The 27,793-nt window shown below is 39.8% G+C and overlaps 1 protein-coding gene across 1 annotated transcript; it reads right to left on the bottom strand.

The window, feature by feature from the left end:
- MAP9 (microtubule associated protein 9) lies at positions 1 to 27,793 on the bottom strand. Its single transcript, XM_084860278.1, has 15 exons — positions 27,575 to 27,793; positions 25,726 to 25,863; positions 24,619 to 24,703; positions 22,906 to 23,478; positions 19,504 to 19,736; positions 17,133 to 17,244; positions 14,867 to 15,147; positions 14,174 to 14,229; positions 12,810 to 12,975; positions 12,205 to 12,294; positions 11,446 to 11,610; positions 10,357 to 10,502; positions 9,489 to 9,621; positions 4,815 to 4,889; positions 1 to 208 (listed from the first exon to the last, which is right to left on the bottom strand). The coding sequence occupies exons 2-15, from the start codon at positions 25,798 to 25,800 to the stop codon at positions 86 to 88; spliced, it is 2,313 nt and encodes a 770-aa protein (XP_084716404.1). The 5' UTR covers positions 25,801 to 25,863; positions 27,575 to 27,793; the 3' UTR covers positions 1 to 85.

Consider the following 27,793-nt stretch of genomic DNA (forward strand, 5'->3'; position numbering starts at 1 on the left):
AATTCATGTTAAAATCAGATGTTGTGCAATAATGATGATTAGATGATGGCAGAATGTTGGAACTTTCCTCATGGCACTGGGCATCTCAATAGCTTCTTGAGGACACAGCTTTACCAGGTGGGCTCCATGGAGGTGGAGTTTCATCCTCAAGAATGACCTGGAGCTTCTTTTGCTTGTTCTGAATCCTTTCGTTCATCTCTTTCTTTTCCTGTTTATAATAAAGTAGATTGTACTACTTAGATTGTAAGTAGATAATTAGTAACATTTTGCTTGGATAAATGCTAATTAGCTGGTAATTTATCTCTACAAGACAACCTCATATTTCTTTACAGAGTTACAGGCACACTAGATGTCTGCTTCTCTGTACTTATCTCTTAAGTATTATTTATCTAGGTAGATTTCTATTTTTAATTACAGTGGGTATATTGCTGTTAAACTGGATTTCAATAATTTAGCTGAAACAATTCTGATATCTTCATGTCATGGTAACAATGCCATAAATTCCTAATGGCTTTGTTACAGCTTCCAGAAAATTAAAATAATGAGGGCTAAACAGAAGGCTTGCAGATACTATTTTTGCTTTTCGATTAATTAACCTTTTCCACCAGTTCCCTCATTAAAATAAAATATCGATGGTACAAGAAAAATATCTAGTTTGTGCTAATTATAAATATTTGAATATCCACTGTTTGGTGGAGAAAAATGACCATTTAAGAATTCCTGTGGCTGCATTTAACAGCAGCAATTACTACAACTAATAATGTTCTTTATAAAGATAGCTGCCCTTATGGAATTATATTTATCACGATCTCAAATATTTCAAATACAACCACAGAAAACAAATTATCTATTCAATGCGACTTTAAAATTGTTCTTCTCACAAAGCGTATCATGAAGAGGACCATCTCACCCTTCACTTATGTTCAAGGTTTACAAGAATGGCCAAGCAGACAACTGTCAGCCTCACCAGGGAAATCAGGAAGCTTAGAGAAGGGTTGATTTGGAGCTTGACCTTATCTCAGTTAACCTCTGAAGTTCCAAGTGAAATCAACAAACCCTTCAGTTCCTTTGGCTAGGTACCGTTTAACACTGTCTTGGTAATAGATTCCTTAAATGGACGTAGAGAAAAGCTATATGTTAAAGCTAAAGGTATCAAGCACCCTGAGAACTCTTTTTTTAAACTGCTATCGATAAAATCAGCCCATTCCCTTCAAAAGGGAAGACACAGATATTCACAGGGAGGACATTACTCTGCAATAAAATATGATGCTTCCTCAAAAGACAATGAAGATAAATGAGACGCTGGAGAAAACATCATTTGATTGAAAAGTAGTAGCTTGTTTCACAAAGTTACTAAGCAAGAAGCGTCCGGATTACAACAGCATTCTTTTGCACTGGAAACCTGGCAGCATGTGTGCACACCCACACACCAAGAGGCAATTCTGGGAATGGCTATGACATTTGTTTGTCAATACAAATGCCAGGAACAAATTTAAATGCAAGAAGCATAATATGGGAATTCTTCTGTCTCTTATGCCAATACCATCATTTGACTTTGTTAAAGAAAGAATTTATCCTTAGTAAACCAATGGCTTTCCATAAAAGCCATGTTATATTCAACATGACAAGCATGTGATATACTCCGCAGTTCAAATCATGCTCTTAATTCAGCATTGTAGATCGACTGAAATCAGTCAGAGACTGGAAACAAAAAATAAGAGCTTAAGGGTGCAATCCTATGCATGTTTAGACAGAAAGAAGTCCTACAACTCCCAGCATGTCCTAGCAAGCCATGCTGGTACCCTAACAGTACAATCCTATACCTGTTTACTCAGAAGTAAGTCACATGAAGCATAATGGGAATTACTCCCCAGATATGTGTGTCCAGGACTACAGCCAAGTGCAAGAAAAGGAAGGTGTGGAATTTACTGAAGTTCAATACGAAACAGCACTTTAGCTATACTTTTGTAGAAAGGAGACTGTAAAACAAATGTCTGCTTGATGATTTAACACTCATTTGTTCTTTATGTATGACAGCCTTATGTATAACATTATTACCACAATGTGATTTTGGACATGCTGAAAATATAGAATATGAGCTTTGAGAAACAAGAAAGAAATAATTTTCTGGATAGTGTTTGAGCACATCCAGCTAAAGATTCACCCACAGAATACTCTTGGGTGCTTTGATAATACAGAGTTTTGGTTTCAATATCTGCTAATATCAACATCTTATCCCTTTCAACCTATGTAGTACTAATCTATTAAGTATTAATCATAAACACAATATATAAAAGTTTGATCAGTACTCTTGAGAAGACTTTAGTATCCCTTTTTAACTTCAAAGTTATATAAAGCCATAACATGTACAGATCTCCAAGATGCACCATACTGAAGGAACACTTAACAGACGCAGTGCTGACATACTGACCCTAGAGATCTTAACCTTAATACCTGTATTGGTGAAATGCACCAAGCTGATATGTGTGCACAGGGCAGAGCCAACACTAACCGAGAGAGTGTTAAATGGCTATGATGCTGTGAGTATGTAAGTGTACATACGAAGGCGATCCAGTCCTATCTAAAACAAAGTGCACAGAGGATCCACACAAGGCTCAATAGGGCCTTGGGTAGTATCCAACATTGTCCCAGCACTAGCGCTAATGATGTTGCTAGTGTGAACCAATGCTTGCACATTATAATTAGCATAATGGGGAAAAAAAATTGGATATTGCCCCGTTTCCTTCATTCCCCCTTGATGCATGCACAGCCAAAAAAACAGGCCATTACAGGGAAAGGGAGATCTGTATGAATTGTTATTGTTATTATTTTCATGCCTTTCTTCCAAGGAGCACAAGGCAGCACACGAAACACCCTCCTCCCCACACCACACATACACATTTTATCCTCACAACAACTCTGTGAAAGAGTTCAGGCTGAGAGAGAGTGGCTGGCCCAAGGTCACCCAGTAAGCTTCATGGCTGAAGATTTGAACTTGAGTCTCCTCATTTGTACTCTGACACTCTAACCACAAAACTATGCTGGTTTTCCTTCTTTGAATGATCCAAATTACTCATGCTTGGAGCTTGATTAACTTGCATCCAGCAGAGTGTAGTCGTAGGGATGTTTGTTTAAACTAGTGATTCAGAGTAAAATTGAAAGGTCTCCTGGAATAAAATGTTTTAATATGGGCTACAGAAAGTTTAGCATGAAACACATGCTTGGGGATGTTGTTACAACCACATTTTTAAGAGAACTGACCGGCTTCACACTTCCCAGTATGTGGACTGGAATGCAGTTACCCTACCATGCTTCTCCAAATGTTGAAATACAGGTCTTAGCTCAAAAAGTTTACCAAAATGTGTATTAAAATGCATATTAAAATGCATATTTTGGGATAAAGGTGTACAAAAATGCACATTAGGGCAAAAGAGGACAAAATGCATATTTTCTGAAAAAAACATGTTCATGTGTTTAAGTTAAATGTGAATTTTCATGCGGTTTAAAAATATTTGCAGACTGATGTGGAAAAGGGACAAAACAGACTTATGAATGAAAACATGTGAAACTGACATGGACATCCTCACAAGATTTAGCTATCACAAGCATGCTCTGGGGAGAGAGAAAATAAAAAAGTATCCAGGAGAAATGATAAACTTTCCAGACAGTGTGATCACTTGAAGTCACCAGCTCAATCCCTGCATCCTTCAGAGTGGGGTTGGCACTGTGCATGGTGGCCCCGCTCCCAATGTACCCATTAGCATCAGGTCATGCTCTCTGCCCCTTCATTCCCCACCCTCATTGTTAGGAGCAGCAAGATCTGAAGGGGGTTCTACTTGAGTTCAACTGAACATGAGGTGAATACTCCATGTGACCAAGGATACTGATAAAATGATCCCCAATCACAGGGAGGTCCCCAATCACGTTCATGTTCACCTGAACGCGAGTAGAACTCCGCTTCAGACTTAGTCACACGGACCAGAGAGTATGGGGAACGAAGGGTCAGGGCCCAGCATGCATGGGACATTGGGGGCGGGGCCAGCATGCACAGCCCCGCCCTCACTCTTAGCCCTCCCACATTCTGAAGAATGTGTGAATAGGGCTATCCTCTCTGGCAAAAAAGGGGATCGCTATCTAAACTAATTTGACACCACTTTAAGTGCTGATTTTAAGTAATCACTTTAAGTGATTTTAAGTAAACACTTAAAATTTAATGGCAGTGCTATAAAAACACAAGAATAGCTGTCCATGTTCTGCACAGCACTCATAATAACAATGCATCCAATAGCTTGGGAAAGAATGTCATTCTTCACAAGTACAAAATGCCTTTCAAGTGCTTGTAAAATGTGATATATTACTGCAAGGAGTGAGTGGATGAAATGTGGATAGAGGGAAGTTGTATAGACAATACACAGCAAATGAGAAACATGCAGAAGTATCAAGTGGACAATAGGCTGTAGGATCTCTTTAAGGACATAACTGTCCCACCTGCAGTGATTAGTGCTCTGACATAATATATAATTTCGGGCTTTTCCAAGAATGAGAAACTGGCTCTGGTCATGCTAAGCGAGCCGATGCTGTTTGTTGCAGGTCAGTATTGCACATTTTGGTTCCTGTCAACAGCACTGTGAAACTGCCTAGAGTTAAACAACTTCCAACAGCGAATCAGAATCCTCTAACTTCCATAACGCCAAAACTATTACCTATGCATACACCTATATAAAAGATAAGCAATGAGTATAATTATTCTAACAATTCTAAGCAATGAAAAGTCTCATCTATAAAATGGTTCCCTTTAGTCTACATTCACTCACTTGTGCAGCTGCTGCTGCTGCTACGCTTTGCTGGTTCTGGGCTGTGCTGACCTGGCTTTGAAGAAGCGGCTGTTCCTGGCAGTGAACAGGAGAAGAGAAGACTCTGCTGTCACTGGCTATAGTATCGGGACTAGAAACCACCATTGTGGCAGTGGCATGCATACCAACGTCATTGTGAGGTAGCCATCTTGCTCTACAGAAACAATTGGTTTCCCCTTTTATTAAAAACAAGCAAATCCAGAACTATCATAACTGGAAAAAGGACTTAAAAAATGTGAACCAAAGAAGCAGGAACAGATGAGTCTTTCTGAATCCAGGGAGAGACAGTAAGCTGAATTGCACTACCAAACGCTAGTTCCCTGTTGTGCTAGCAGTTGTTTCCTCTAGCACAACATGTTTACTACAGGCAGACTGCCCGCACTGGATACTGCCCTAAGTGTAGTGAGGAGGGAGAGTTAACCCCCCTCCCCTTCCAGCAGCCCTGACCCTGACTGGGCCCCCCAGTGGCTATTTACAGTTCTAAAAGGATACATGCAATGCCAAACTACTCATTTAGGGAGCAATCCTACCTGGATCGACGGTCGCCTCCAAGCCTGGGGGCGACCACCTATCCAGTGCAGGGCAGGAGGAGTGGGGAGGAGCAGATCTCCTCCTCACTCCCCCATGCCCAGCTTTTGCAGCTAGGCAGCCAGTTTCGGCTGTCTAGCTGCAGGACCTTGGAGCACGGGAAGCGGTGGCCGGATGACACATAGGATGTGTCGTATCAGCATTTCCCACCGCCCCGCCGCCAGGAACGCCCCATTTTCGCCGCTCTGCACTGCTCTTACAAGTGCAGGGCCGATCCATGCTGCCTATGAGGCAGCGCGGGAGGGGGTCGGTTCTCCGGGAACCAACCTATTCTATGGCTGTCTAGCCACTGACTAGCGGTCATGGGATTGCGCCCTTAATGTCATATGTAATTTGGCACTTGTTGTTGTTGTTCAGTCGTTCAGTCGTGTCCGACTCTTCGTGACCCCATGGACCATAGCACGCCAGGCCTTCCTGTCCTGCGCACCCTCCCGGAGTGTGCTCAGGTTCATATTCATTGCATCGGTGATGCTATCTAGCCATCTCATCCTCTGCCGTCCCCTTCTCCTTTTGCCTTCAGTCTTTCCCAGCATCAGGGTCTTTTCCAGAGAGTTTTCTCTTCGCATTAGGTGGCCAAAATATTTGAGCTTCAGTTTCAGGATCTGTCCTTCCAATGAGCACTCAGGGTTGATTTCCTTTAGGATTGACTGATTTGACCTCCTTGCAGTCCAGGGGACTTGTAAGAGTCTTCTCCAGCACCACAGTTCGAAAGCATCAATTCTTTGGCGCTCAGCCTTCCTTATAGTCCAGCTCTCACAGCCATACATTACTACTGGGAAAACCATAGCTTTGATTAGACGGACCTTTGTTGGAAAGGTGATGTCTCTGCTTCTTACTATGCTGTCTAGGTTTGCCATAGCTTTCCTCCCAAGGAGCAAGCGTCTTTTAATTTCATGGCTACAGTCACCATCTGCGGTGATCTTGGAGCCCAAGAAAGTAAAATCTGTCACTGCTTCCATTTCTTCCCCTTCTATATGCCAGGAAGTGATAGGACCAGATGCCATGATCTTCGTTTTTTTAATGTTGAGTTTCAAACCAGCTTTTGCACTCTCCTCTTTCACCCTCAACAAGAGGCTCTTTAGATCCTCTTCACTTTCTGCCATTAGGGTGGTATCGTCTGCATATCGGAGGTTGTTGATAATTCTCCCAGCAATCTTAATTCCGACCTCTGATTCATCCAACCTGGCATTTCTCATGATGTACTCTGCATATAAGTTAAATAAGCAGGGTGACAATATGCAGCCTTGTCGTACTCCTTTCCCAATTTTGAACCACTCGGTTGTTCCATGTCCGGTTCTTACTGTTGCTTCTTGACCCTCGTACAGGTTTCTCAGGAGACAGGTAAGGTGGTCTGGTACTCCCATCACTTTAAGAATTTGCCACAGTTTATTGTGATCCACACAATCAAAGGCTTTAGCGTAGTCAATGAAGCAGAAATAGACGTTTTTCTGGAATTCTCTTGCTTTCTCCATGATGCAGCGAACGTTGGCGATTTGATCTCTAGTTCCTCTGCCTCTTCGAAACCCAGCTTGTACTTCCGGTAGTTCTCAGTTCGCATACTGCTGAAGCCTAGCTTGTAGGATTTTGAGCATCACCTTGCTGGCATGTGAAATGAGCGCAATTGTGCGGTAGTTTGAACACTCTTTGGCGTTGCCCTTCTTTGGGATTGGAATGTAAACTGACCTTTTCCAGTCTTGCGGCCATTGCTGAGTGTTCCAAATTTGTTGGCATATTGAATGCAGCACTTTAACAGCATCATCTTTTAGGATTTTAAATAGCTCAGCTGGAAGACTGTCATCTCCGCTAGCTTTGTTGTTACTAATGCTTCCTAAGGCCCACTTGACTTCACTCTTGAGGATGTCCCGCTCAAGTTCAGTGACCGCACTATCATGGCTATCAAGGACATTACTATCATGGTTATCAAGGACATTAAGATCTTTCCTGTATAGTTCTTCTGTGTATTCTTTCCACCTCTTCTTCATCTCATCTGCTTCTGTGAGGTCCCTGCCTTCTTTGTCCTTTATCATGCCCGTCTTTGCACAAAACATTCCCTTGAGATCTCCAATTTTCTTGAAGAGATCTCTAGTCTTTCCCATTCTGTTGTTTTCCTCGATTTCTTTGCATTGTTCATTTAAGAAGGCCTTCTTGTCTCTCCTTGCTATTCTCTGGAACTCTGCATTCAGTTGGATATATCTTCCTCTTTCTCCCTTGCTTTTTGCTTCCCTTCTTTCCTCAGCTACTTGTAAAGCCTCATCAGACAGCCACTTGGCTTTCTTGCATTTCTTTTTCTTTGGGATGGATTTCGTTGCTGCCTCCTGAACAATGTTACGGACCTCCGTCCATAGTTCCTTAGGCACTCTGTCTATCTGGTCTAATCCCTGAAATCTATTCCTCACCTCCACTGTATATTCATCAGGGCTATGATTTAGGTCATACCTGAATGGTTTAGTGGTTTTCCCTACGTTCTTCAATTTCAGCCGAAATTTTGCAACAAGAAGCTCATGATCTGAGCCACAGTCAGCTCCAGGTCTTGTTTTTACTGACTGTATGGAGCTTCTCCATCTTTGGCTGCAAAGGACATAATCAATCTGATTTCGATATTGACCATCTGGTGATGTCCATGTGTAGAGTCGTCTCTTGTGCTGTTGGAAAAGAGTGTTTGCTATGATCAGCGTGTTCTCTTGGCAAAACTCTATTAGCTTTTGTCCTGCTTCATTTTGTACACCAAGGCCATGCCTGCCTGTTATCCCGGTGATTTCTTGACTTCCTACTTTAGCATTCCAGTCCCCTATGATGAAGAGGACATATTTTTTTGGTGTTAGTTCTAGAAGGTGTTGGAGGTCTTCATAGAACCGATCAACCTCAACTTCTTCGGCCTCAGTGGTTGGGGCATAGACTTGAATTACTGTGATGTTGAATGGTTTGCCTTGGATTCGTACTGAGATCATTCTATCATTTTTAAGATTGTACCCCAGTACTGCTTTTCCCACCCTTTTGTTGACTATGAGTGCTACTCCATTTCTTCTAAGGGATTCTTGGCCACAATAGTAGATATGATGGTCACCTGAATTAAATTCGCCCATTCCTGTCCATTTTAGTTCTCTGATTCCCAAGATGTCGATGTTCAATCTTGCCATCTCATGTTTGACCACCTCCAGCTTACCTTGATTCATTGATCTAACATTCCAGGTTCCTAAACAATATTGTTCTTTACAGCATCGGATTTTCTTTTCATCACCAGACACATCCACAGATGAGTGTCCTTTCAGCTTTGGCCCAGCCGCTTCACTCTTTCTGGCGCTACTTGGAAATACCCTCTGCTCTTCCCCAGTAGTATATTGGACACCTTCCGACCTGAGGGGCTCATCTCCCGGCGTCATATCTTTTAGCCTTGTGATACGTTCCATGGGGTTTTCTTGGCAAGAATACTGGAGTGGGTTGCCATTTCCTTCTCCAGTGGACCACATTTTGTCAGAACTCTCTGCCATGACCTGTCCGTCTTGGGTGGCCCTGCATGGCATAGCTTATGGTTTCACTGAGTTACGCAAGCCCCTTCGCCACAACAAGGCAGTGATCCATGATGGGGAATTTGGCACTTTCATTATTGTTATTTATTCCTAAATTATCAGTAGCTATCTAAACCCAAACTTTGTTATATTTTCATCATGAATTGTCACTTGTCTGTACAAAATGTCGAATACAGTTTAGTAAGTACCATGTACAGTCCTCTCTCACTGTTCCTCGTGGCAATAGCTTGCCATTAAATTCTGCTGGAACATACAAGCACATTCCTCCAATTCTAGGAGATTCTATAAAGCGTAAAGAACATGTTTTTAGAGTAGTTCCTCTACATCATCTAAACAGCATCTTATTATGGTGGACAGAAATCTACAATATGTCTGTAGAATGCTAAGCAGTAAAGGAAAGTAGTAAAAAAGATTATACTGCCACCTCCTGGTTGCCTTTATATAATGGAAGTTTACAAACAAACTTGAATGCATATTTGTATATCAAACTTTGTATATTCTCACAAATGCATACACTTACCAGCCATTTCCCATATTCCTCTATAGCTTTTTTATCTTTTTCTTCCTTCTCAACTCGTTGTTCTACTTCTTTTTTTCTTTCTTGAACTTTTTCTTTTTTCTTTTGCTTCATGAATTCTTCTTTTTTCTCATTCCTAAATGTTGAGGAGAAGATGTTATAAAACAGGAAGCAAATGTCTGTGCTCTAATCAAATATCACAAGCAATAGCAATATACACAAACCTGTCCTCCAGATAAACTGATTTAATCTTGTGCTTGAAGTTGCTCGATTCAGGTGGTTCCCAGCATAACTGTATGGAGGAGGACCATGGTTCAGAGACAGAACACCTGCTTTGCGTGCAGAAGATCTCAGGTTTGATCCCTGGTATCTCCAGGCAGGGCTGGAAAAACTCCTGTCTGAAACCCTGGAGAGCCAGGCCAGTCAGTGGGCTGGTTCACACAATGAAGCAGCCCACCATGTTTTATTTAAGACACGGTGGGCTGTGGTGCAGACAGGATGCCATTTTGAATACTCAAGCCAGAACCACAGCTTGTCACATTGTCTGAATCTGGCGAGGATGGGTTGTTGGCGAGATTAACAACCACCCACAAGTCTAGGGGTTTGGGGTGGGTTGTTAACCATGCCAACATCTCAGTCTCACCGGATTCAGACAACGTGACAAGCTGCAGTTGCAGCCTGAATATTCCAAACTTGCCCAGCACGCACTGCAATGCACCATGGCTTAAATAAGCCACAGTGGGCTGCGGTGATTGTGGGAACTGGGTCACTGTCAACAACACTGGCCTAGATGGACTAATGGGCTGACTCAGTATATGTCAGTTTCCTATAATCATAACAGTATATAAAATTCAAAATTAATTAACTGTACCATTTCTCAACAGCAGACCTGCTGTCTTTCTTCTTCTCTGCAACAACTTCCTCTTCTTTCTTCTTTTTTAACCTTTCAATTCTTTTCTGTCTTTGTATTTGCTGTTTTAAATATTCCGCTTTCTTTTCTTTCCATTTCTCAAAAGCCTAAAGAAAGTAGTAGGTTCATTAGGTGCTTTTCATTATGGTTGTCAAGCAATTAAAGAATTTCTTGTTGATTGATCATCTGCTTTAAACCAGTCAATTAAGTAGTTGATTAAATGTGCATAAATCGTGCCAATATCAGTGTGAAATAATTTACTATTTAGACCTAACAGTTACTGTCAGAAGGAAAGGATACCTGTACCTAATTTATTGGAACAATATAATAATTGTTTTCGGTATGGCTCTGAGAGAGGCTTACAAGATAAAACCATTAAAATACAATATAACAAACTGCAGCAAGCAGTTAAAAATTCAACATAAAACAGAAACAAAACTAAAAGGCCTGGACAAATAATGAAATTTTCACCTGGCGCCAAAAAATATGTAAGGATGGTGTCACTTTCAATTTTGCCTGGAAAAAGATCAGCAGTTTAGCTGTTCCAAAACTGGTATAATACATTCCCAGTTACTAATCAGACTGCTGTATTTTGCAGTTACAGTTTCTAAATACTCTTCCCCATTTTTTTAAACATTTTTATTCTCCATTACAGTAACACACCAGAATCAAACCAGTCCCCAAACAAACAAATATACCCCTCTCAGCCTCACAGATTAAATTGGTGCCTGCTGATTAATTCACTAAAGCTTTATTGATTAATCTACAAATTAAAGCCTACAAGATCACTTTTGAAAGATTTTGTCGCACTAGTAGATCTCAAAAATCAAAAGATCTACTTGCAAAGTTATTTTGGCAACTCTACAGTGAATGTTGCTATACAGAGTGCAGAAAGCAAAGGTTATCCTATCCCGTGGATTCAATATATGCAGAATTCTACACTAATTAAGATGAACATGTGCACAGAAGTACAATGAATGTTTGCTGCAATGTCCATTTGATGCATGGTTCCTCCCCAGGTTTAATGTTTGCAAGGTAAAAATTTCTCACTGCCTTTTGTGCCTCTTCCTTTTTCTTCTCATTTAGTTCTGCTTCTTTCCTTTTCTTCGCCTCTTCCAACTTTTTTTTCTCAGCCAATTTCTTTGCTTCTTTTTCTTTCATAGACTTCCAAGCTTCAAATGATGCAAGTGCTTCTTCTCTCTTAGCAGCTTCTTTCTACATAGGAAGAAAATTAGCATTGTAAAAAAATGGTTAGAGATTTCATTCGCCATAAAGTTTGGACTCAGTCAGAAGAATTGAAGGACAAATGTGCGTAGAATAATAATTTTATATGCATTGTGAATTACTGCTCCCATAAGGCAGGGATGGGCAATCTTTTTGCCCGAGGACCACATGCAGTGCTGGGGGAGGTTGGGGGCCACACGCGCACACACACACATTCTCCCCACCAGTCCTGATTCATATCACTAGGAGGAGGGAGAGTTTTAACCTTGCCCTCCTCCCAGCGATCTGGAGCAGGAGCGCTAGGATGAGGGTGAGGTTAAAGCCTCCCCCAACACTGCAGGAATCCTATATGTGTCTATTGAGAAGTAAGTCCCATGGAGTTCAATAGAACTTACTCCCAGGTAAATGTGTACAGGATTGCAGTCTACAGGTGCTTTTTAATACATGATGACAGTAATAGCAAAAGGACTTCAAACTCAGAACACTTTTGTACAAACCTCATAGCATTTAGCATGCCCAAAAGTACTGATAGCAGTTATGTGCTATACTTAAGTCCCTTTTAAGGCAGCTCTTTTAAAAACAAACCTTTTCATTTTTATCCCGCATGGTCTCAGCTTTGTTTCTTTTTATTCTTTGCAGTTCCAACAGGAAGATTCTCTTCTTTTCCAACCAGTCCTATGAAAGAAAAGCAAAAGGTCTCATGTAAGATTTATAGGCAATCTTTAGAAGTAATGTGATGAAACTATGTATTTTATCAAATTTATTATTATCAGTACCACCAGCATTTGTTTTCTAAACACAGGGCATCTAAGCTATTCTCATAATTTGGTATATGTGAAAACAGGATTTTTGTGCTGAATTAAAAAAAAAAATGCCTTACGCATGCACACACTTTTCTGAACGGGTTCCTTGAGTGAAGTTTAGCACAACACCCTCCCTTGTAAATTAAATTATCTGAATTGGAATCAATAAAATACAGTATGAAATAACTCTTCAACCTTTTTTTGGAAAGAACAAACATCAAAAGAAAACTATGTAGTCTTTTCTCTATCTATTTTTCAGCAAGGTGAAATACGGATTATTATATTCACATCTTCAATAAGTGTCTGGCAGACCTGAGGACATTCATGTTGCTCTAAGCAAATATTCTTAAAAGCGTCTAAATTCCTTAAATTGTGTTGAATTTTTACCTGATAAACTGCAGCCCGTAAACTGTCTGCTTTATCAAGTTCAGCACTGTATTTTTGTAAATGCTTGTTATCCAAGACCTTTAATGTTCCTAAGTACTGAGCAGAAGTACTTGTTGGGATAGGAGAATGTTTCCCAGTTTTCTTCAAGTATGTAGAGCTCAAAGATCTGTAAAATAAAAGGTAAAATAAAACATTGAAGCTTGCAGTAAATGCAAAAAGGTCTCCTCTTTTAAAGAGGAGAAAAGATATGCATGAAGTCTCAAAATGTGCTTCCATATGGCTCAGCCCAGTTTGACTCCAGGACTCAAGTATCAAAATGATTACATTCTGAGCCGAATGTATCTTATAGCGAGAAATGTGCTTTTGAAATTCTATGGAAGAAAAAAAATGGCTCCCCAAATTTCCATGTTCAAAGACCTACTATATCCTTGGGAGCTGGAGACTGGCGTTGGAATTCATGGCAGGCATAGGTGAGAGTACCTGACTTTTCTCTGCTAAGGAGTTTTGATTTGAGGTTAACCTGCAGGGATGGAATTCCCAAAGCTTCCTCCTAATCTTTTATCAATATTAGTGTAGGCTTTTCTGAAAAAAAAGTCCTTGTATTCCACTCAGATCTTCCCTTTCAGTGAACAATTTGTTAGCAGCTCAAGAACTTTAAGTGAAAAGACTGAGCAAAAAATTAAATAAAAATCCTTTACATGCTTTTAAATCGAATGAGGAAAACTATGCTTTGCATACTCATACTATCTGAAGTTTGAAAACCGGACTTGGAGACTACCCTTCAGAGCCAAAAATTCTATTTGGAAGGATTTTAAAGGAAAAGGTACAATAGCGAAATGTTCATGCTAGCGAAATTCATAAAGACTATAGCCACTTAGATGACCTTTTCCCCCCCTAAAGTGAATAAGTAAACAAGTTCAGTTTCCAGAGAGGTATCCATTTTGCTTTCTGTCACAGCAAAAATGACAGTCTTGTAGTACCTTAAAGGCTAACAAATAACAAGTTTGGCTGTTCAACAAGAACAATGTGATTTTAGAAGCACAATCATATATCAATAATGTGTAAAAATTTCACATATTTCAGAATGCAAATTCTGAATACTGGTATAGCCTCATGTGTCACTTAACTCACAAATCTGCTTATAGGAATGTAAGCTGGCAAAATTTGCCATTTCAGATTTGTATATTAAACTATAGGCTTTCTGTACAGTTAAAAATGATGTCACCTTCCACAGTAGTCATGCCCAGTATTGTCAGCAATGTAGATGGCAACCAATGGGGTTTGGCAACTGAATTTTAGGGATATAATGATCTGATGCAGTTCATGTTTCTAAAGAGCTTACATTTCAAGTCTGAATTTCCTACCTGCTTATTGAAGATTTTGCTTTTTGTGGAACTGTCTCTTTTTCTTCACCTTCCTCCTAATAAAACCAAAACCAAAAAGAAAATTGATTGTACAACCTGGCAAAGCAGACTTACCTATGCAGCACCTATTTTGTGATATTGGGTGTACAGAATAATAAGCCCATGATAACTCCGAAAGTCCATGATATAAACTTGTGAAATGTCTGTGTTTGTGAAACATAAACCAGACGATAGCAAGGACTAGGGAGCACTGCATAATCAAATTCTCCTGCCCCCCTGTTTATACCCCCCATCTCCAAGGCTGTAGAGGACTGGGGGATCCTTCAGAGCAATTGAGGGCAGGGGGTACAGGGACAATAGACTGTATGTGAGGAATCAGGGACCTTCCCCTGAACAAGCTGAAATGACTTCCACAGCAAGAACTTCAGAATTTCCAAGCCTATGTCTGCTATACTATTAGCAATAGGTCTCCATCCATTCGTATTGATCTTCTTCTATTATATATTTATTTTAAGTGGGATGAGAGGGAACAAAGGTTAACTCCAACTGAAATAGACACCAGATGTTGAGCTTTCTGGCTTAACACCAGAAAAACACAATTCCGAATCATTAGCTGCCTAAATGACATACCCGTGTGTTGTGTGTGTAAATATATATATAAGTATGAATATGGTAAAAGTCTATCAAACATACCTTTACTGAATCCTCTGAAGCACCCAGTCCAGCCTGTGAAGTCCTTAGAGTGACCTTCTGTTCAGATTTATCATCCTTTGTTGTCTCATTTGATCCATCCTCAGTGGCACTGTGTTCTAATGCCTGCAGCTTTCCTTCCAGATAAACTTCAGCAGGCTTGTGCAGTTTCTTATTTTTCTCATAAACTGTTGTCATCATTAGTTCTATCACAGAAGGGGACTCTCTGCCACTCTCCAGCAAATTCAGATCATTGCAGTTATCAGTTTCTTTTGCTTCATCATCTAATGTAAAAAAAAGGACCCTTGCGGGCTTAATAATCAGACATGTGTGGGGAGGGGACTGGAGGGGACAGGAGAATGTATCTGGACCCTTATAATTAAATAGAATTTTATAGAATTTTATAGTTTATATAATTTTATTAATTTTATATAAGATGAAGGTATTTCAGATAATTACCTGAGACAGGCAAAATTAAAAACTTGGCATATTTATTGTATTCCATGATTTTTCCATCTTATGATGAAAATATATTGTTGTATCTGGTGTCACTTAATATGCAACTAGAAAATACCTTTCACACCAGGTCCCTTATCAGTTGGGACATTTATGCACTAGATGATACAAAATAAACATAATTTCATCTCTGGCACACTCTCATGTCATACTGTGAGCATGCTTAGGTGCAGTTTTCTTATATTTCACAGTATACATGCGGCGTAATCCCACTCTGCACAGATGCACTGGCCAAACAGAGGGATTCTCATAGGGCTTAAGAGAGCTGCGGTTTCTCCCCCTCCCCTCAGCACACATGTACTTGGGTATTCTGTGAAATGGGAGCTCTGAAATTAAGATACTTGTCTGAGTGGAGGATATGAACTCAGTGGGGAAAAAGGGGGCAAACACAAACTTCCCATTCCTGTACTATTCAGCTGCACTTTCAAACATACAGAAACAGCACTCTGCTAAGCTCTATAAGCGTCCCTCTCTGTGTAGGTGCCATGCTCATGAAGAGAAGGAACATGATATGGGTTTATTATCTGATTTCTGTGACAAGGACTATCACTATGGGTTGTCTTAAGGCAATACCTGGACAAAGTCTTGCACTTGACATAGGAGTGTTAATAGCCTGGGATATTCAGGTGATGTGTCTCGAGCTAATTGTTAGACAATTGTCTCTTGATACAGGACGACTTTGGATTATTCTGAATAGTAAAGACCAACCAGAGAAGGGGGTATGGGGCATACCTCCCCCCCACCCCAGCTAAAGGTGATGTAATCTAGGATTGTTATGTGCCTAGGAAAGGAAACAAAGGGGACAGACAGAGTTTTTGAGCAAGACATGAGAGAGCCTGGAAAGGAGCAAGTAGCTTTGAGGGGCTGCTTCTCTCTGATGTGGAGCAGTAGATTTGGCTGTCTCTTGGAGTGTTAAGCTGTGTGCCTCCATCTAGGCTCAACATATATTTGTAAATAAATTCAAAGATTCAAAAACGCCATAAGCCTCCAGTGACCTTCTTTCCAAATCAAACCGAACACAGGGAAGTATTGCGCCCCTGGAAATTTGTGCCACTCAGGGAACTTGTGGTGGTATGGATTTCAAGTATGTCTCCATGAAGATGAAATTACTTATATTTGATAAATTAAAGACAGCCAAGAGTTTGTCAGTTCAGAGCAAGAGATCAGGCAGGAAACTAAGCAGGAACTATTCTGTGAAATGGATAATTAAAATACTCATATGTAGTATAGAATTAACTCTTGCACAGAACTTATGCACGTGCATAGAATCAACATGTTAAAATACAAGAATTATACCCCAAAGAATCACAGGAACTTATTTTTCAAACAACCCTCCATATTTAATTAAGCTCATATATATAGCACACTCTTTCCCTACTGAGATCTGATCCTAAAGAATAATGATAAATACCAACTATTATTTCAGCTTGTTAGCATAACTTCTTCAAAACCCTCTTACAATGGCAGGAGATCATTATTGACTTCAGATTTTTTTCAAGTATAGAGCTTGAAATTTTCCCCATAAATGGGAGGAAATTATTTCAAGGCAAGTTGCATTTAGATTCTTAAAGGTGACTTAGACATACGTATTTGAGTATTACAAGATCATGTACTCTCAATTATTAGCCACTCAGTTGATTTTATTGCATCTAACCATAGGTATTTATAATTTTGCCCCTCCACCCCAAAAGAGACACAATCTCAATTATAATCAATAGTTCCAAAATTATACGGTAGAGTCAGTATCCTTTACCTTTTGAAGAAGAATCTTCCCCAGATATTGTCAAGTTGGAATCCCCAGTTCTCTCATCCACTGATGAAAAATGAATAGGGAATGGAGATGAGGAGCTTGTAATCCATGGCCCCTTGGATACAAAAACAACAAAGTCTCTTGTGACATCTTAAACGCTTATGCTTTTGTGGCCCAGAGCCCACTTTGTCAGATGCATGAAATGTCATCTGCACACATGTGTGCACACACATACACAAACAAAACATGGGTATAGTGAAAAGAAAAAAAGATGTTAGCAGTGAAGTCAGAGTGGAATGAAATTCAAGAAATACCAAACAGTGATAAATACATGTAGGCTGCAAACCTATATATACTTTCCTGGGAGTGGCCCATTGGACAAAGTGGGTCTTACTTCTGAGTAGACATACACAGGATTGCACTGGTAGAATGCAATCCTAGCCTAACTTTCCTGGGAGTGAATTCAGTTCAGCTTGATGGGACCTACTTCTGATAGACATGCATAGGATTGCACCGTAAAGATTAGATATCTGTAAAATAATTACAGTGACCATTTCTAAAGTAGTGCTGATAAAAATCCTGGCATCTCTAAATTAATTATCTCTTGTAGTGAGGTAGTGTGACAAAGACCTGTAATCTCAATTCAACCAGTAGGTGGTAGAATAGAAACTGATAGTAAAAGATGTCAAATAAATTAATGTGCATAATTCACACATGAAATTCAACCCAACTGCCTTTAAAAGAAGTTTCCAACAATGTAACTCCTCTGGCAAGCATGTCACATACTCTATATGCAACGAAGCAAACATTTACTTATTTATTTATTTCTAAAATGTATAAACCGCCCTTCATCTACAAGGGATCCCAGGGCCGTGTGCACAACATTTAAAAACAATAAAAAAAACGAACAAATCCAATATAACCCCCCCATACAATTACAAATTAAAAGGCAAAAATAACAGCAACTCTTCAACTAGTAAACCGAATAACAACACATAAACCAATTTTTTAAAACTAAATTAAATTTAAAAAATTGAAATTATCAAATGTTAAAATGTCTGTGTGAAAAGAAATGTTTTAATTTGGTGCTGAAAACAAAGCTTGTACCAACCGTATCTCCTTTGGGAGCGCATTCCAAAATCAGGGTGCCACTACAGAGAAGGCCTTCTCCTTTGTATATGCATAGTATATTTCGCCCACTGATGGTATTTGGAGAAGGGCTTCCTCTGAAGGTCTTAGTGCATGGGCAGACTAGTATGGGAGGAGGCAGTGCTTCAGGCATTTGGGGCCCAAGCTGTTTAGGACTTTAAAATTGATACCCAACACCTTGAACTGGGCTCAGTGGCAAATAGGGTGCCAATGTAATTCCTTAAGAATTCATGTAATATGGCTCCATCGGGATGAACCACTCAGAATTCTGGCTGTTTTCAAAGGTAGCCCCACATATAATGCATTACAGCAATCCAACCTGAAAGTTACCATATTTATTTTCCCCCAAATAAATCCTAAAAAGGAATATGATTTAGTCTATCTCAGATCTATAGTAAAATTCAGCTCCCAGATTTTAAAAACAAATTTTATCCTACAAGTGTGCTGTTTCTTAATGTATCCATAGCGCTTTTTCTCAGAGCTGGTTTTAACAATATAAAGCTTCACTGTATTCCTAGCCTGAATTTCCCCCCCTTGGTTACTGATAAGAGTTGTATACATGAGAACATTAAAGATTCTCATCTGTGATTCTGTTGCACACTAGAGCAACATTTCCCCTTTAAAAATGTACACACACATATCCATTGAATAACATCAGGCTCCGAGCTTGTTTTTATTAAATTACATTTTCTCACTATTAAAAACCTATGCCACAATTGTATCATACTTTGGGCATGATCCATACAAAAGTTTCCATTGATTTCAATGAAAGACAGTTAAACATGTGTTGATCTCTGCCACTGATAACAGTGGGGCTTACAAGTAGGAATAGATGGTGCATGTCAATTTTGCATGTGTTCAATAACCCATTCCATCCCATTTTCTGTTATTTAAAAAAGCCTGCATGAAAACTCAGTTAAATTGTATGCATTTTTCTCTAAAATAGACACTTCCCCCTGAAATACATGCTTTTGTATAGTATTCCCTACAAAATGCATAATTGTTGAGCAGAGAAGTATATTGCAACAATCAGGGAAGCGCACAATCCAGAGGGTAACTGCATTCCAATCTGCTTATTATTATTATCTGCAAGGTGGGAATTACGTCAGTTTGCTTAAAAAATGCAGACCAAGTTAAATTCTCCAGCATCCCTCCTTAGAAGTACACTGCTTTGGCTGTCTTGTGCCCTTTGTTAGTATAGAATAGATTAGAAGCATTTTCTAACCTCAGGACCAGGACTTTCAGAAAGTGCTCTTTTTTCAGATTTCATCACTTGATCATTGAGACTTGTTTTGGAAGATGGTGCAGACAACGAAAACAACCTGCGGCTGTAAGATGCTCTATCCTCTGCCTTTGTCCCTTCATAGTCCTCCACATGGCTACTTTTTCTCAAAACACTCCTGGGTTGAGGAGATGGCTTTGAATAATCATATAGTGCAGGAATACTGATATTCTCAGCTGATAAAAATACAAAAAAATGTATTTGACAACTGGCATTCAAAATACTTTGTTAATTTAGATGAAATTAAACAGTTTTCCAAAGTTGCTTTTTTAATCAGCTAATGGCAGGGCATTTCAATCATCCATGAGAATATTATTCAATCCCAGTTCTTAATTTAAAATGAAATGAAGAATTCACAGAGAGCTAATCCTGACATCTACCTTTCCAGAAACACTAGCAGAAATACTTTTATAACTTACACATGACCACTGCTTTGTTAAAAAGTTAGCCAAATCACTGACAATGATTAGCTCAAACTCTTTTATGGGAAATTTTATTGGAAAAGTATTCCATATTCCAATTTCAACCTGTTGTTTTTAGGTGCAGTAGTTAATTCAATCTGAAAAATTACAGAACAATAAGTGACATGAGGCAGGAAGAATTTATGTTATTATTTTTCTTGAGACACACATCATAGTTGATGGTACTTTATTCCTCAAGGTCCAGTTTGGACAATTTGTTTCAGTGACAGATATTAATATTATTAATATTAATTTTGATATTGATAATTCCCTATTGATGGAGAAACTGTTTCCACCAGGGCAAAATTTTGTCCCATTAAAGTAAACATGAATAGGGTTGTGCTGACAGGCATTTTGTTTGAATTTATATAAATCCTTTCCCAGGGCAGAATACTAGAGTAGAATAAATGATGATCAATACTATCCTATCATTGATTCTATGATTCAAGTAGAGCTGAACCAAAACAATGTACTTTGGCTCAGGTTCATTCTTGTTATTGTCAAGAAGCACCTTGGATTTTGGGTATGCTTTCAAGGGCCCCCTCAAAATCATCAAAGACCTGGACACTAAAAATAAGTGTTCAGAAACTGATTATTAAGGCTCCTGGAATTAAGTCCCTGAACATCTCTAACCTTACAAACAAGGGAGTGGTGCAATCCCTTCACTTGACCCAGCTTCGTTTCCACTGACGCAACTGACCCAACTAAGATAATCTTGGCAGAGCCTCTCTTATCGTCTCTCTTAAGCTCTCCTTGCAGCCCATATGACTAACAACAAGGGTGGGGTTGTTACCATTAAAATTCCTAGAACAGAAGGTTTATATAGAGTATATAAAAGGACTCTGTCTAAGCTTCAGTTCAGTCAGGTCACGGAGCTTCTGCTAGTTCAGACAAGCTCAGGGACTGCACAGCTAGTCCACAGCCCTGTGGGCTAGTTCAGAGGCTGCAGAGTTCCCTGGACCCTTAAAAATCTGCCTATAGGAACTTTTGTAAAGTCTTGTTGGAGCTGGCATTCATGTCCAAGACATGCATAAAAAACAGATAAACCTTTGAGTTTGAATATAATTTGCTTAGATGTTTGATAAATTTTCATCCCAAAACTGAATGTTTGGCTCAGCTCCAAATGCAAAGCCTTTTAAACCTCAAGCATATAACGTATTTAAAAACCTTGAAACAGCATTTTCGAGAGAATACTTGAACTGTGCTGCCACTCAGTGGAGAAAAATAATACAAGCTGTTTAGTCAGACTGCAGCCTTAACAATTTAGTATACAATTATTTCCCTTATGCAATATGGATTATGGAATACTGAGAGCAAAATATTGATGAATTAAGGCATGTTTTGTCTCAGTTTAAATTGCCAGGAAGTGCTGACTTCACAGGTTCACATGGTGTTTTGTACTTAAGCACTTTCTGGTCTCGTACACATGACCATTTGTTAGAATACCTGCAGTACTTATTGGAATGCTTACATCACCAAGCATAACAGCAGTTATAACTACTAGAAGAATAGTTTGCTTATACACTACAAGTGGGAAAGGAATAACACAAACCCAGTATAACTGTTACTATGCCACTGCTGGAATCAATACTTGAAAGGGGTATAACCACTTATCTCTAATACTTCACCAATATATAATTAATTTGGGCCAGCACTTGTATTCAGTGAAAGAAATCTGCCCTGGAATAAACAGCAATAATGAAAGTGCATGAGCATGTACATTTCCCTCCCAATGAGTAGCTACAGTCTGACCCACATAGCTGGATTAAGGCGCAGGGCTTTCTGAGGCTTTGCTTAATAATAATTGATTTAGAAATTAAACAGTGTGGTAACCTGTAGTGCAGCCTTCCCCAATCTGGTGCCCTCCAGATGTTTTGGACTACAACTCCCAGCATTCTTGACCAATGGCTGGTGCTGGTGGGAGTTGAAGTCCATAACATCTGGAGGGCCCCAGGTTGGGGAAGGCTATTTTAGTGTGTGTAAAATTAAGCAATCTGGTCATCTTCTAAAATTCAACACATTATCAGTGGTAAAAATACGAATAGCACAATTCCCTCAGCACTAGTAGCATTTGATCATCCACAGCTGCATAGGATTTATCCAGTCCCCTGCCAAAGGCAAGTTCCTTACACAAACAGCCTATTGGGACTCCCTTTCTGCTGTATGTCAAGATCCTTGTCTGGATCTAAAGAACTGGCATGAGTTCTGAGTGCCTAAGGTAGCTTTGGACTCAAAGAACACTTCTTCATGCCAGCAGGCAAACCTCTTTTGAGACCAAGGAGACTTTTGGAAGCAGATTCTGACATAGCATTAGGATCTACTATTCAAATAAACAAAAAAAGCCAAAACTCCTATTAGGCATGCCTAAGGCCTTGGGCACACCTTTGTCATTCCTCCAGCAAACGCAGTACTAGTTACAATATGATATAGGAACTCGCATTCACCTTCTTATCCAACAGGTGTAATGCTCTTCTGAACCTTCTTGGTCACCAAGGTTCAGTTACAAGTTGTTACAAGTTCTTTGTTTCAATGGTGGAAACTTTAAAAACAACATATGGCATTCAAGAGCCAAACACCTGTGCTATATTTGCAGCGCATCATATTTGACCAGAAAATGGCAACTTTTAATATGTGTAAATAACAATCACATATAGCTTAAATTTACCCTTGAATAGGAATATACCAAAAAAACCATTTGTCAAAGAGGAAAAACATTAACTGACACTGTACAATGGTTTCCCTTTACACACATTCTGAAAGTTTCCATTAAGTCTTAATGATTAAAAAGACAAAGAAATCTATACAACTACTTTGTTTAACAATAATTGGAAAAATCAGAAAAGTACACACGCCAAGCAGCAGAACTGAAACAAACTCGCTTTACCTGATGCTGATGCTGTCTTGGTCTTGAATCCCCTTGGCTTTGGCACTGGCTTGATTTCAGTTTTGTATTGAATCTTATCATCCCTCTCTATCTGCAAATCAAACACAGGTGCCTCATCCCGTTGATCTTCTTCAAAACCTGAACCTTCTTCAGAAACGAAGTCATCTTCTTGCATCTCTTCACTCGGATGTTTACTCTCCAACACGGTTGTTTCTTGTGGTCTCTCTTTATCCTCTGCCACAGCCAAGTCATCAGCAGTTTCTTTTTCAAAAGAGTAGTGGTCTGGCAGAGATATTTCAAACGGAATGGATTTTTTTGCTGCACTCCCTTCACATGACCCAGAATGTTCAGTTAGTGAAAAGGGGATAGCTTGCCGCTCTTCGCTCAAAACCTCTCTCTCCAGCATGGACACGTATTGAGGTCTCTCATCTTCATCTGATGAAGACAAGTAATCCGCACTTTCACTTTTCAAAGTGCTCCCATTGCAAAGATTATACTTGGATAATGGTAGTGCAAAGGCAACTGATTTCTCTGGGGTGTTTCCCACAGTTTCAGGAAACTCTTCGTCAGTATCTAAAACAGATTAGATGAGCATTTGATTTATAAAAAGAAGTGCAGGAAGCATGTATCAATTCAAGGCATAATTCTGCCATGCACTTTTGCTTCTGACATATTTCTCAGACTTTGTTATGCCAATCATGAAACAGCGTGTGTCTTCCTCCATTATGGCTTCCTGAAGCCATTTGTAGCATAATGTGAAACAAGTTTCAAAAGTGTAGTGTACAGCAATTCAAAGCCTGCATTTAATTATTGTAAGTAAATTAATGCTTTAAAAACCTTGTCCCATTTCAGCCTCTAAAGCCTAATAGAATAAAACATAAATGAATGAAAACACCTTTGAGCCATTCAAAACTAAGCGTAAAAGGTAAGGCAAATATCCACCACTTTGATGACTTTTTAGGAAACAAGGCGGTATATAAATGCTAATAATACATAAATAAAATAGGGAGAAAAACAAACAAACAAACCCCAAAATATGTGAAACATATTGTAATACACATTCAAGAACCAAATCATATATACTAAGAGTAATTCTCAGAGTGCCAGTCCTTAAGTAGCCAAGAAGGAGTTTTCCACATGTAAGAAGGAGTTTTCAACAGGCTTGTGGGGGACTCCAAGCTTGCAGAAGTAGCCCCCTCCCCAAACCCTCCTAGGAGGACTGTGCAAATTCAGTGGGCACAGAATGCTGACTGACTATTAGAGGGAAAAAACAGAAACCCAAGGAGGGGGCGAATGGAATGGAGTGGCTGTAAACCTGAACAGGAGCACTCTACACTGCAACATTTTATTGCAAGTCCCACTTGTTTTTCATAAAATCCAAGTCACTACATGGAAAGAGCTACTCCATTATGTCTCCCTGCATATGAAAAAACAAGATGAAATTGTAATAGCTTCTGAGCTGGGATAAAATAAAAGGTTTGATCTGCATCAATGAAAGCTCTGTGATTAAGCTTCAGGGCATTATTTTACATAATCCTTACTCCTAAGCGTACTTAGTAAGGAATGTACTCCAATGAACTCACTGAGACTTACTACTAAGTAAACATGCTTAGGATCATTCTTTATCTCGTTACTGATATGTTATTTATGAAACAAAAGGAGTGGGAGGACACACACAAATGTTACTCTAAGGTGTCTTGTTATTCAGTATACCTCCTTCATCACTCTCAAAGTCTTCTGAATATTCAGCAGTTTGCTGTCTTGCTGCACGAGCAAGAAGTGCTTCTTGTAGCTCTTCCTAAGACATGTAAATACATAGCAGGTATTATCATCTGAATGAATATATATATATATATATATATTTGTATAATAATAATATTCCATTTAACTCAGGTATTTCTGAAGACTAAGGGTGCAATCCTATGCAAGTTTAGACAGGAAAAAATCCTCCAATTCCCGCCATTCCCCATTGCGCCCTTAAGACACAGTTCAGGCATAGTTTATCTCAGAACTAAACCAGTGTTAATAATTACACCTTTTGATCTATGCTTAGCTTTGATACTGTGGTATACATAAGTGCTGATATTGACTTGTAATACCCCCCACAGTCTGGGACCTGCATATTTCAGACAGTGCCACACTCTCTATGATCTCCCTGCAATTTAGGATATAAAGCACCACAGTATCACATTTCTAAAGAAAATTCAAACTAGAATGGGGTACAGTAAGATCATTTCATCAGTTGTTCTAATGATATGGAAGATTCCTCTTGAAGTGCAGAAACTGTTGGCTTTTGGGAAACATGTATAGCCTATATTTCAACAATTTGTTATGCGCTTATATAAAGGTTTTGTCTGGCTGCTGAAATATTTTCCAAGTTGGTTAGGGTTTTTAAATGATTTCTATGGTATTGTTATGGATTTTGTGATTGGTTGGTTTTCTTTCAAATTGCTTCAAAGTCCGTAAATTGTTACGGAGGTTAAGACAATAAATCAGGGCATAGAACATTTACCAAACTCAAACCATTAACACTGAAGAAGTACAATTTATGCAGCATCTTTCACACCATTTAAAAATCTGAGCCTCTCTTTGTGATCATCCTACCAACAATGAGAAAATCATATTTTTTCTGACCCATACACGATCATGCATAAACCTGCCATACACAGCTTTTTCATTTACATCTGACCCTTTGTTTCTAGCTTTAAATATTAAATATGAACTGTGTCTAGGCAAATATTTGTAGAAAATATTAAATTTAATTTTGCTGATAACAGAATGAGAAATAGAAGTTTATATTTGAAGATCAAAATATTTTACCTGAAAAGTGGTTCTTTTGGAGAACTTTGGACTCTTGGTGTAGGCCAAAGTACTGATAATATCTTCATCAGACATGTTTCTTGATGTGAGGAAATTAATCTTATATGCTCAACTTGTGACCCAGTGAAGGCAAATCTTCTGCTTGGATTTAAATGACAGAAAGAGATGTTGGTCACAAGAATGACATTCTCTTGAGGGAAGGACACACCCTTCCCTCAGGAACACCACTCTACCAAGGAGCCTACTTTCTTAAAATGTTTGAATCATTACTATAGGATGAATAGACTAGAAATGTCTTTACATTCTTTGCAGCTATGTGGAAAATACATTCTTATTACCAATGCAGAACTCCCATGTATGACATTTGCAGAAGGTCGAAGGCAGATAAACTATGGCCATGTTAACACAAACAGTAACTAATGCCTTTTAACCCAGTTCTTTTCTCAATGGAAGAGGAGTTAAACTGAAAAAGAAGCAGCCCTACTCCTGAATAGTTTGTTCATGTTAATAATGTTACCTTCCCAAGGGGCTTCTGTCCACTGGAAATAAAAACTGTGCCCCCTCTAGAAAGCAGTACAGAGGAATACTCTGAAATATCTTCACACTCTTTCCTTTAACAAGATCCTCTTGTGAGGAAAACAGAGAATGCGTTCTCATGCATGAATGATGTGTGTGAATAGTTCAATAGTTCACACCCACCCAAATAACCCCACGAACCACTCACTGTATTCCCGTTTGTTCATTTAACATAGTGGAAGGATGCATTCATACTAAGCGGCTAGATGGCGCTCTGATTATTTATTCTTATTTCTTTCCAATCTTAGCCCCAGAGATGAGTTACAGTATACACTTATTTACATTTTCTGCACAAACGCCTTGTGAGACAGGTTAGTCTGTACTGGGTGTACAAAAGGCAAAGGCATCTGTGTCTTCAAATCTGATACTGGCACCTAAGAATTTAAAATATTTCCCGATGCTGGAGGCATATTTCAGCAGACCTGAGTATGAAATCGTAACTTCTAGCTACATCCATACTAAGAGCCCCCCCCCCCCCCGAAAACAGTCTCCCTGCTCCCTAAACTAGAGGGGCGGATGGGCTACTTTGCAGTTTGGTAGTTCAGGAGACAAGCAGCGCAACCCTTCCTTCACTCAGTTGTAAGTTCCACTGAATTCGAGGGGGCTTATTCCTAAACATATATGCACAGGTGTAACCTTGAGTCACTTTTCTAAGGGCACTTTTGAATTCTGTGGCTATTTGTTCATATTATATAGAACAGGGTGGTGTTTTTTTTTCAAGGTGAAGAAGCAATTCAGGCAGCATCGCTGGATAGAGGCAACCGCTCAGCTGCAGCGGGAAGGGGCAGAAGCCAGAAACATGTACTTTAAACGGGTTTTTTTTTAATAAACAAAACAAAACAAAAATGAGACTTCTGGACAAAACTCTTAATGTATTGTATTGGCAAATGACAACGTCGTTGTTGCGAACCGCCCAGAGAGCTTCGGCTATTGGGCGGTACAGAAATGTAATTAATAAATAAACAGGATTGCTACATCATCATCATCATCGACCAGCCGCCGAGCAGCAATTGCCCTTCTGAATCTGAAGGGGTCGAGCGCCGTCATGACATCCAGGGGAAGGCGACAGTCAAGCGCCCTCCTCAAAGCCAGCCCCCGCCCCGCGAGGCTTCCAAGGCGGGAGCCCCGGGCTAGATCCGCCCTTCCAGACCTCCGCGCCGCCCCCTCCGTCCCCCGTCTCTGTCCGGGGAATCGCCCCTCTCACTGGATGGGGGCTTTCGGTCTAGCTTTCGGTTCCGCCTCCCCCGACCTCGCCTCCAGCCCGCGTCCTTACCTCGCGCAGCAGGAAGGTTCTTTCTGGTCTCGGGCGAGAGGGCCGAGCAGCGCCCACTCCGATCTTACCCCTGCCCCGGTTGCAGGTCTATGAAGCGCCCGGAGAGGCCTCAGGCCAGGTAGGCCTCTCCGCCAGAGGCGTTACCTAGCAACCCCCGCCACGCTGGCGCTGACAGCACAGAGCAGCGGGACGGTTGCCGTGGAAACCAAGCCGCGCCTC

Source organism: Heloderma suspectum, chromosome 5 (genome assembly GCF_057233095.1).
Source record: "Heloderma suspectum isolate Gila_16-S chromosome 5, 16-S_ref, whole genome shotgun sequence".
NCBI lineage: Eukaryota > Metazoa > Chordata > Lepidosauria > Squamata > Helodermatidae > Heloderma > Heloderma suspectum.

What these genes read in the sequence shown, in the direction of transcription:
- MAP9 (XM_084860278.1), bottom strand. Translation starts at nt 25,800, where the DNA reads ATGTCTGATGAAGATATTATCAGTACTTTGGCCTACACCAAGAGTCCA. An exon ending in CCAAAAGAACCACTTTTCAG is followed by an intron (nt 24,704 to 25,725) that starts GTAAAATATTTT and finishes TACATGTCTTAG; the next exon opens with GAAGAGCTACAAGAAGCACT. An exon ending in CAGCAGCAGCAGCTGCACAA is followed by an intron (nt 209 to 4,814) that starts GTGAGTGAATGT and finishes TATTATAAACAG; the next exon opens with GAAAAGAAAGAGATGAACGA.